Source organism: Delphinapterus leucas, chromosome 9 (assembly GCF_059928025.1).
Source record: "Delphinapterus leucas isolate spDelLeu-1000000601 "Yukka" chromosome 9, BTC_Dleu_Yukka2, whole genome shotgun sequence".
Classification (NCBI taxonomy): Eukaryota; Metazoa; Chordata; class Mammalia; order Artiodactyla; family Monodontidae; genus Delphinapterus; species Delphinapterus leucas.
Window position 1 is genome coordinate 36,086,434 of NC_143137.1, and position 11,233 is coordinate 36,097,666.

Genomic DNA, 11,233 nt, shown 5'->3' on the forward strand with positions numbered 1-11,233 from the left:
ATTTTCAAAACCCTTTGGACCTAATATGATGAATCAATGATGTGACAATAACTGAATGGAGAATATATTTTAAACATAAACGTAACCACCAGTAGGTATGAAATAAATAGTAAAATCCCATCAAGGCAATAAAGGGACAGCTTTTGAGTACCAGGGGAGTGTTTTCCAGTCAGCTCCCAACCCAAAGCCTAGGAAGCCTAAAATGCCTCTGTATCCAGGGAGTTCCACAGACATTTTCTATTTACCATGTTTGTCTGCAGAAGAGCGTATTCACAATGGAGAGAAGCCACATCCTGAAGACCCCATATATTTCATGGATTTAACAGAAAATAGTAACAATAGTTAATATTTAATGAGAGCTTACTATATGCTAGCCACTAATTCTGGAAATTAACTCATTTTAATCCTCATAATATACATATGAAGCAAGTACTATTATACCCCATTTTATAGATGGATAAGCTGAGTCTTAAAAAAGCTTACTAACTTGTCTATTGTCATACAGTTAGTAAGCAGCAGGGCCAGAATTCTAACCAACTGGTCTAACCCCAAAGACCCTAACTCTTAATCAGTAACCAGGGGAACAGACCTACAAATAAGAGGGAATTGATAAGTACTGAGCTCTGGTAACTTTTTGGTCACTTTAGAAACATTTCATTTAATCCTCACACAGCATATTTTATAAAAGGAAAGTAAATTTCAGAGAGATTAACTACTCAAATCCATAAAACTAGCAAGGGAAAAAGCTAATATTCCATATACTACATCACAGCACCTCTCCACAGCTTAAAGACTAAGTGGCAGAAATAAAAGCAGAAATCTCACCTCAATTTGCATATCAGTGCTGTTATAAGAAAGTGACCGAGATGTACTTGGTGGTCCAGTGGTTAAGACTCCACAATCCCAATGCAGGGGACCTGGGTTCGATCCCTGGTCAGGGAACTAGATCCCGATGACGCAACTAATACCCAGCGCAGCCAAATGAATAAATAAATAATTCTTTAAAAAAAGAATAAAAAAGTGGCCAGTGGAAACTGTCTGGCAAGGATGCTAATAGGACACAGAAGAAAATCTGTAGTTAACAACAAAATCAGCATAACCAAGGAAGAAAGAATCTAAAACATTAGAGCACTGCAGTGTTGATGTTGGGGTGTGTGTGTGTGTGTGTGTGTGTGTGTGTGTGTGTACTGTTTCATTGTTTTCAACTACTCCTTTTATTTTCTTGATGAAATCTTGAGTAGTTCTCAACTAGGGACAGTATCTCACCAAAGACTATCTGGCAATACATGAGGACAGTTGATTGTCTTCACGATTAGGGGATTCTACTGGCATTTAGCAGGCATGGGCTAAAGATGCTAAATATCCTGCAATATTATGTCGGCACAACAAAGCACTGTCTCACTAAAAATGCCAATATTGCTCGTCCAACATTAGAAAGTACTTAAAGAAACCATTCAGGTATTGCTAAGAAAAAAATACACCATCCAGATGGGCTTAATCAATATTTGCACCCCGAGTGGACAGAGGAAGTAAATAGGGACCATTATAGACAGGTTCCTGAACAAAGTAGTTCCTGTTTTAGGTACTACTGCGTCTTAGACATACATAGACATAAAGCCTTGCTATTAATACTATGTAGAAAATATGTGAGACCTAAATTTTGAATAAAGACTCAAAATAATCTCAGTCGAAATACCTTCATGGTTTAGCCTAAAAGCAGACTTCCTACTTATAAGGTAGTTTCTACTACGAACAGTGTAACAGTGACTAAACATTAATCAACAAAATTTGATTCAATAAAAATATGAATCAATAAAAACACAAAATTGGCATGCTTAAGAAACAGCAAAAAGATGAGTGTGATTGGAATGAGCATGAGTGAGTAGTAGGCTGATGTCAGAAAGGCAGGCAGAGGCCAGAATGTGTAGGGTGTTGTGAGTCTTGATAAGGAGCATAGACTTCTGCTTATTGTGATGGAACTGGAGAGCTTTAAGCAAGGAATAAATGATCTGACTTATTTTTTTTAATTTTTAAATTTAATTTTATTTATTTATTTATACTGCAGGTCCTTATTAGTCATCCATTTTATACACATCAGTGTATACATGTCAATCCCAATCGCCCAATTCATCACACCCCACCCCCACCCCCCCACCCCCCCACCGCTCTGCCCCCTTGGTGTCTTATTTTTAAATCACTAGTTAGGGTAGTAAGAAGAGAACACTGAGAACTAGAATACCATTCTACTTGGAAACTAGGGTTGTAATAAGGCAGACAAAAGCATATACAGCAACACCTTTGTTAAGTTGCCTGATGAGGGTAGATGCTGGTTAGGAAAAGTTAACCAATTTTATTTTGAAACTACACGGGCCCAAAACATCTCTGCACAAACTTCTGCCACTCTTTTTCAGATAGGCCAGGTCATCATGATCTCTTAACATAATAAAGAAAAAGCATTTTATCATCAGCAGACCTTCAAACTTAAAACTAACCCATTATCTTCAACACTGACACCCCTAGAAAGAAGTCTGTAATAATACTAAATTTACCATGGTCTCTGCTGACTTCAGCCAACTGAATAAACATATAGGGAAAAATTAAATCCCCAAATTGTTCACACTAGAATGCGAAAAAGTATCTTTAAATAGCTGCTATTTCAAATATAACTGATTAGAAAGGTACAAAACCAGAAGTAGCTCAAGGCAAACGAGTCAAAGACAGAACTTGTTAAAATAATCAAGTTTAGAGAAGCAATGGTGACATTACTGTGTAATTTTCCATAGACTTCCAATTTGCAAGACACCTTGCTTTGGTTTATTTGGCACTGCTCTGTCTCTCAGGAAATTCTGCTGGCACATTTATTTATTCAAATAATTGTTATTAACCAACATTTCTGAGCACCTGCTGTGTGTGTGTTAGAAGCTAGGAATATAAAGCTTTGCTGTCAGTCCAGAGAGATTAGTAAAGTGTAAGAAAAAAGATGAACAACAATAAAAAAATTACGTGCCAATTATGGGCAGTGAACTGAAATATACCTGCTGTGTCTCAGAGTCCTAGGGGGACTTTCAGACAGGGCAAGTGACTTCACCCCTAACCCACATCATTAATAAATGATCATTTCCAGGGTACCAAAAAAGTCCTCTAGTCAGTAAATGAGAGTTCAGAAGACTGGGTGATTAGAAAGGTTCAGTAAGGACTTCGTAGATTAAATTAGACTTCAAGAAAGCCTTTCAGAAAGGGCTAAGACTTACATATGCAAATAATTTATCTTTATGACTTAAAAGTAATAATTTACAACTTTCCATAAATATTTGGGGATACATAGGGTGGGTATCATAAACATATGAGAAGAAATCTCTAAAGCGTACCATACACTGCACTCCTGAAGTAATAGGGAAACAGAACTCTAGAACCTGAATCAGAGACCCTCTTATAGTGCTTAACCTGTTTTTCCTCAAACTGCCTGTTTTTCCCTACAGATGTTTCTGACATTTTCCAAAACGTCTTATTAAACATGTTTTCCCCCATTGCTTAAGAGTTAACAAATATCATAAGGCACATTTGGAAAATGGTGTCAGGGGATTCCCTCCTTCAAAAATGTTACAAGCCGCTAGCTTAAATGCATCTGAAACAGATGGCTCTGCTCGGGTGATTTCTTCCGGCTGCTGTGTCTGCATTTCAGTCAAAGAAGAGAACATAACTTCTTGTGTCTTGAAACCTTGAACAGGGTGAAAAAAAACACTTGCTGTCATTTTTTTTACCTTTTTGTGTGTCTGTCAGCTTCCGTACAACTACACTAAACTACTTCACCAGTGACAGGTTCGGCCACGTGAAGAAGCCCCGGGAGCTCGCTCCTCAGCGTCTCCGGTAGAGCGTGACCATCTTCCCGCAACCAGTTACAAGGGAGCGCGCCGGTGCATCCTGGGAGTTGTCGTCACAGGGGATTGTGGGAAATGTAGTTTAGAGACTCCGCCCTGCTCGCCATTCCTGTAATGGCTGCTTCCTGGAAGGTAATGTACGAACTTGTCCCCGAAGACCACTTAGATTGCCCAGGGTATTTGTAAAACAGGCGGCAGATTTGCACGTTGCCGGGCCAAAGCAGGGATTCTTTTTAAAGTCCTACTATCAAGTCCTCGAACGAACTTGTTTTTTTGGTTTTGGGTTTTTTTTTTTAGCTTCTCCTTTATAGGCTAACTGACCAACTTTTAAATCTAGTTCCCCTGCTTGAACAAACTGTTGTCGTTAGTTATTACCCATTCTTCTCCTTTACGTACAACCTCCCCGCTCTGCACTGACTCTAGCTGCTGCTTTAAAATAATAATAATGTGCGATTTTTTAAATCCTGCTACGCCCCTCTGATAATAGGAGCTGTCACGTGGAGCTTAGCCTTAGCATCCTGAACTGGTAGAATTAAACAAAAACCGCTTTCTTTGGTAAGTCTTACTATTTCCCCCACGACTTAACAGTTATATGTTGTTTGACTTTGCCAGATTTGTTTGCATTTCCTGGATGGGAGAGACCCTAAGAAAATATAATTTTCATTCACTAGGATAGTTTCCAAGTTAGTATCTTGTGCCTCTTCTGTCTTGTCTTATTCTACTGTTCAATTTGTTTTATTGATTCACACGGTGTTGGCGTTATAGAGTGGGGAAAAATCGCTGGAGTAATTATCATGAGAAGGGGCGATTAGCCTCAAATAACCATCTTTAAATACCATTTACTTCCCTCAGTTTCTTCCACCATAAAATGAGGAGATGGGTCTGAATATAATTTATAAAGTCTCTGATTTAAAGGGTTGTATGAACTGTTGTCATGTATTCATACTGTCATTTGAAAACGTAGGAATTTTTAATGGTTCCTTTTTGTTTCCATGTTTTAATTTCTAGGAACCTTCAGCCTTTAAGAACCAGTCACCTCAAGATCTCAACATCATGATCTCAGTTTCAACACAATTGTTCCTAGTTCTCTTTTCATTGCTTCTGGTGCTGCCTGTTGTTGAAGCAGTAGAAGCCGGAGATGCAATCGCTCTCTTGTTAGGTGTGGTTCTCAGCATTACAGGCATTTGTGCTTGTTTGGGGGTATATGCACGAAAGAGAAATGGACAGATGTGACTTTGAAGGGCCTCCTGAATCAAACCTTGCCCTGAAAACCTTTGTGCTATTGAGGTTCAGAACTGAGCTTTGGTGTCTGAAAGTTCTCAAGAAACAGTAAATAGGGTAGCTTCATAGTCTTGGTTATTTCCCTATAAATAGGAACAAACTGATATGTTAAATGGAAAACAAAACGTTTTCTTCACAACAAATAATGCACTGAAAAATGCCGTCTGTAATTTACATTTGCTAGTTAGAAAGAAGGTCAAAGAAGTGAGATGGCTGAACTCTGCATAAGTAATATTTCATAGTTTCAGAATTCTCAATAAGAATAAAACTCTTGTCCAGAATCCTAGGAAATTGCCACTGTTTAGTTATAATCACTGCCTCCTGCATCACTGAGGAGTCTTTTCTCCATATTTTTAATGCATTTTTGTTTTGTTATCTCCCAAGTTAATATTGTACCTAGATATTAAATACAGTTGGTCAAAAAATTAAAACTTATCTCTTTGTGGGGGAAAAAGTTTAGAAAATGTATTCTATGTATCTAACGTTGAAATGGAGAAAAGATTTAATGTAAAAAAATACTTTATATTGACACTAAAATGGAGAAAAGATTTAACGTTTAACAAAAACAAAAAAATCTTTATAAACTGCTAACATCTCCATGGTGAGAAGTACTATATTAAATATAAACCCATTATGTAAGTTACTGTGTGGTGTTTATTTCAGACTGCTTTTATCTTTGTGTGAACTTTTATAAAGTAAGTGGAGAAGAGTAGGATGCCTTACCTTAACTGATCACACTAGCTTGTAGAGATACAATCAGTGAAAAAATGAGAAATGGGCAGCATCAAGGGAGGGGAGAGGCCTCTGGTAGAGAATCCACAGATGCAGAAGGAAAATGTAATGGCCTATACTGATTTACACACAAGCCAGATGAGGCGTAATCTCCCTGACCTTGCTACTTAAGGTGTCCTCACACCAGCAGCATCACCTTAGGACTTGTTAGATCTGCAGAATCTCAGGTCCCACCCAGACCAATTGGATCAGAACTTTTGTTTCAAGAACCCAGGATAATTTATATGCACATTCAAGTTTAAGAAGATTGCTCTAACTTGTTTGAGCCCAAGGATCACCCAAAGCACTTGATAAAAACTGTTAGATTCTCAGGTTCCTCTCCTGGTTGCACTGTAGTAATTGTAGGTTGGGGTCTGGAATTCTATGTTTAACAAGGGTCTCCAGTGATTCCTTTGATTGTGTAGATGCAGCCAGCATAGAATTGTATGAGTAAATCAAACTACTATAGGGTCTTAATGAAAGCAGGTAGTCAAATTTTTTCCTAAAATAATGCATTATCCCATCTCTAGCTCTCCAGGTAACACTGGGAGCCTTAATTTTGATCAGAAAACAGGCAGCAGCAATCGAAAATCCTTAATGTGCATTTCTCCAGGTGTGAGCAGACCTGGATTTCATGAGGGATTTGGTAGAGGGTACAGAGAGTGAGGGACAGCCACACTGTAGACACAGAAACCACATGGATCTGTTTTTGTTATACTTGTTTTTTCACCAAAGAAAACACTAATAGTTTTTTATTCTGATAAATTGGCTGTTATACATTGTGTAATCAATAGAATTTTTTTAAAATTTTTATTGGAGTTTAGTTGCTTTATAATAGAACTTTTTTACATGTTTTTTTTTGAAAGATGGAAAAAGGAATGCAGATTGCGGGCCAGTTTGTCCTATCTCATAAAATACCAGCCTATTGGTACTGATGTAGAGAGGCTGCTCCTGCTTCCTTGTATGTCTGAACTTTTTGATTGGCATTGGGAGAAATCATACCTAAAGTACATTTTTTTTAAAAACAGGAAAGCCTGTTTTTGTTTTTACTGGAGGCTCAGGTAGTACATGACAGTTCATAAAATGGCTTCAGGGGTAGGGGAAATCTAAAGTACATTTTAAATCACGGTGCACTGTTTATTTAGTCACCTATAGGTACTATTTTTTAAATGTTCAAAATAAGACTACAGGCAAACATTCTTTGATAAACCTGTATTTCCACAAGTGCCTAGAAGAAATTAGAAAACTGCCATTTTCCTATTTTCTCCTTAAAAGTAGAGAATCATGAGGTGGCTTTCAGGAATTTTGATGTATATGATGGGGAATACCTTCTCTGTTTTTAGCTCTTTTCTATCTAGGTTGGATTATATAGTTTTGCCTGAAAACAGCAGAAACTCTTAATGGTGGCTCTTAACGTTTTGGGAGCCACCAGCTCCTTTGAGACTCTGATGAAAGCTATGGTCCTTTCCCTAGAAAAATGCACATACATGCTGGCATTTTTTTAGATTAATTTCAGGGAGTTCACAGAACTGAAGCCCATCCAGAAATCCCAAATTACAAACTTCTGCCCTTTTATTTCCTTTTTTTGAGGTTCTTTCCAATTCTGAAATTCCTTGATTTGCTCTGAGGGATAATACCCACTGTGGAGCAATTACAGGAAGAATGGGATTAGCAAATGTCCCCTGGGTGCCCAGCATAATTTGCAGATAACTAGTAAATGCTCTGTACATGTTAGCTTGGTTGAGTCTGGTTAAAAAGAAGACTAATAGCCAAAATCAACAAGGGAAGCGCTGGTAACCAGCCTATTGCTCCAATGCCAAAAATCAGTGCGTTTCCTGTCATTTCTCTCTGGCTGCTTTCAAGATATTTTTTCTCTGTTCTTAGTTTTCAGAAAGTGATCTGTGGTATGTCTTGGCATAAATATCTTTGGGTTTATCCTGTTTGGTATTTGCTCAGCTCGAACCTACAGGTTTGTGTCTTTTTCCCAAATTTAGGTAATTTTTAGCCATTATTTTTTCAAATACTCTTTCAACCACATCTCCTTCTTTCCTTCTGGGACTCCGTCTGCCTTATCACTGCCAGACAGAGGTAAAAGTCCAGAGGGAACCTCATTACTGTTCCCTACGTGCCCTGACCCTGCAGGTGGGGTGCCTTGTGGCTACTGGGTGGGAGTAGGAGTTCAGACTCCGCATGTGTTCTCCACTGGCCCATGGCCATGTCTAAGCACATTGGCATTTCTGGGTTGCCACCTTGTCCAGTACCTAGTCAGAGATCTATGAGGCAAAAAGAAAATCTAGAGAATTCACCACCGTGTCTTCTGGTCCTGAGGTCCCTAGCCAGTCTGCCTTCTTTCTACCTTTCAGAATCTTATGTTTGTCTTATAAATAATATCCAGGATTTTTAGCTGTATTTAGTGGGAGAAATAGGAAAAAAGATGTCTACTCCAACCTCCTGAAAGCACAAGTCTCCTCAGTGTGTATTTAAAGAGTGGAGGGATTAAAGCACCAGGTAAATGATCCATTCAAGGAATTTTACTCACAGACCTTTGTCCTAGGATCGCTCACATCTACCCTCCCCTTTTCACCCATCCAATAATATATTGTTTATTCCTGTCTCTTACCCAATAAGCTCAATCAAGAATGCAGGAGTGCAGATGAAGTTTAAAAAATGAACTGTATCCATATTTTGTCTCAGCATTGAGAGTGCAATGGCATCTTTTTGAAAAACTATCAAATGTACCACCTGTGAAGGAGCCAGCCAGGCCCAGGAAATCTCAGAAGCTACACATCACATGTACCTTCACCCTCTTAGGCTTTCTAAGCTCTGCAGAAGCTTGTCAAATGCCATTTCCAACCCTGAGGGTAGGAAAAGTGATGTAGCTATATAGCCTGCAACACATAATGAAGGGAGAATTCTCTGCATAGGAACCAAACCATCTCCCTCCCAGAGATACATATCAGCCTCTTTGATGGTATCACAATAGTGATTAAGAGCCCAAGCTCTGGAATCCGATAGATCTAGATAGATAACCAGATTCCATCACTTAAAATGTGATCTTAGGTCACTTAATATCTTGTAAATTTCTGTCTCCCTATCTGTTAAATGGGGAAAATAACAGTACATGCCTCATAGATGGGTGAGGAATACATGAAATAATGACTGTGAAAGACTTGGCATGCTGGATGTTACTGTAATTGGTATTTGGAGATATCTTCTAGACACAAGGGGAGAAAAACCTACTAGCATCAATTCTGTATTTATATATAAAGAAGACATCTTTAGAAAGTTATGTAAACAAATACCTTATTAAACAGTTCATTATATTTTAACTTTGACATTTTCTTTGAGTCTGTTTTCTTTATTATAGTTTTCCCCTCATCATTCTAGGCTTACAAATTGCTAAAACTCAAAGACATCTGTGAAGAAAAGAAAATTTGGCTTCCCTAAGTTTCCTCAAGCCTTTTCTGTACCTGAGTCTCCTGAGGAAAAGAAACAGGAAAAAAAGAAAATAATTGAATCTGTTTTAGTAATTCCTAACGTGCTCAACCATGGGTCTTTACTAAGTGACATAATGAAAGCTTAGCAGCAACTGCCCAGGTCATTTAAGGAGATGCAAGGAATTTGCTTCTCTCTGCTCAGGAAAATAGAAGATCTGGTCCATATTCCACTATGAAAAATACTCTTAACATATCTCATCTCATTACAAGTCATAAAGATATAAGCACCATAAAATGTGTTTAATGTTTGTTTCCTACGTGGAGAATGTAGAGAAAGCCCTTATATTGATTTACGAACCCCAGACAGGATTTTTATTCTTAGGTGAGAATAGGTCCAAATCAATAAGTATGTGTGCAGAATAGCATATTTAAGGTTTTTTTCTAATTTTTAGTAACTTCATTTTTCTAAATCGCTTCTGTGATTAAGTAATATACACCAAACATCTAAATGCAAAAGGCAGACCAGAAAAATATGACTGCTGTAAAACACTAAAATGTGGTTTAATTTCTCATTGATTTGTAGTATCAGAGCTACAATACCCCTCTCACACATTATTTCCACTGAATCCACTATATATGGCTGATTAAAACTCTGAAAATATTAGTTAGCTCTTGATAATCTGAAATGAAATTACAAAATTTTATATACAAGAGGGTTAATTATTTTTAAACGGCTAATCATGAAGTGCTTCGTTAAACACTGGGATTTTAAATACCATATGTCTCAATATTAATCAAGATAATTATGTTCCAGATAAATGTGCATAAATCACTTAACAAAAGACTTTAGAAGCAGGCATGAGCACCAAGAACAGAAACTATACCATATTCTATTTCAGATGATTTGTCAGAACAACTCTTTCACTTTGCCACAAAAATTACCAGGGCATTGCGATACCTACATAAAACAGTTTTATGGGCCCTGTGACGACATGTGCACACTTTCACTTGTTTAATCAACACTTTTCAAGACATCAGTACAACTTGGAAAGAAATTAATCAACTACCAGGTGACTGACCTTGAGCCAATAATTTAACCTCCACAATTTTTCATGTGTAGAATTATTTGTCACTAATCTCTAAAAGACTTCCTAGTGATAAAAATGTGTGGCCCCATATAGTTTTCCTAATTTCGAAAATAACAAGGTCTAATGTGTTAAAAAATATTGTAATTACCCATTTTCATATGGCAGCATGAGGAGCTGATTTCCTCTTTGAACTCTTCAGTGAAAACTGTAGTCTAGTAATTTGGTACATTTTTGGATTTCAATTTAGTGAAGCAGGGGCAGCTCATTTTCTGTACTGAATGAGTATGATTAGGGATTGTCTCAAGAAGGAAGAATAAAAACAAACCGTAGCCCTGCCACTCCCACTCACAGCAAACAGCCCACACGCTAATTGAAGTCAGCCTGGCAGGATCCAGGAACAACCTTGAAGTTTCGTGTGCTCAGTCCTTTATGGCACTACTGGTGAGACTCAGCTAATAGACACCATCTTCCCAGTGGCCAAGACAGACACTTGAGAGGGTGTGTGGCGCCTTCCTCTCCCTCACACTCCACATCCAGTCCATCTCTAAGCCCTATGGAACCCAGCTCCAAATTATACCTAGGATCCACCCACTTCTCTCCATCCTCAAGGCTTACCCAAGTTCAGACCACCATCATGATGTGGATGAGATCCAGAGCAGAACCCTAGCTTGTCTTCTGACCTCCCATCTTAATCCTCTGCAATCTTATCTAAACACAACAACCAGAGTGAACTTCTTAAAACACAAATCTGACCCTGTTACATAACAGCTCAAAATTT

At 38.0% G+C, this 11,233-nt stretch overlaps 1 protein-coding gene and 1 long non-coding RNA gene across 2 annotated transcripts in view; one reads left to right on the plus strand and one right to left on the minus strand.

Moving 5' to 3' along the window:
• The window catches only part of LOC149748379 (uncharacterized), a 122,212-nt gene extending 117,007 nt beyond the window's left edge, over window positions 1–5,205 (minus strand). The window contains exon 1 of the long non-coding RNA XR_016394293.1: window positions 3,762–5,205. This is a non-coding gene — a long non-coding RNA (uncharacterized LOC149748379). The remainder of the gene's footprint in view (window positions 1–3,761) is intronic.
• Window positions 3,960–9,265, plus strand: SMIM30 (small integral membrane protein 30). Its single transcript, XM_022582881.2, has 3 exons — window positions 3,960–4,010; window positions 4,366–4,433; window positions 4,887–9,265. The coding sequence occupies exon 3, from the start codon at window positions 4,932–4,934 to the stop codon at window positions 5,109–5,111; it is 180 nt and encodes a 59-aa protein (XP_022438589.1). The 5' UTR covers window positions 3,960–4,010; window positions 4,366–4,433; window positions 4,887–4,931; the 3' UTR covers window positions 5,112–9,265.
• Window positions 9,266–11,233: the final 1,968 nt, after the last annotated feature.

Coding starts and splice junctions, on each gene's coding strand:
- SMIM30 (XM_022582881.2), top strand. CDS start 4,932: ATGATCTCAGTTTCAACACAATTGTTCCTAGTTCTCTTTTCATTGCTT.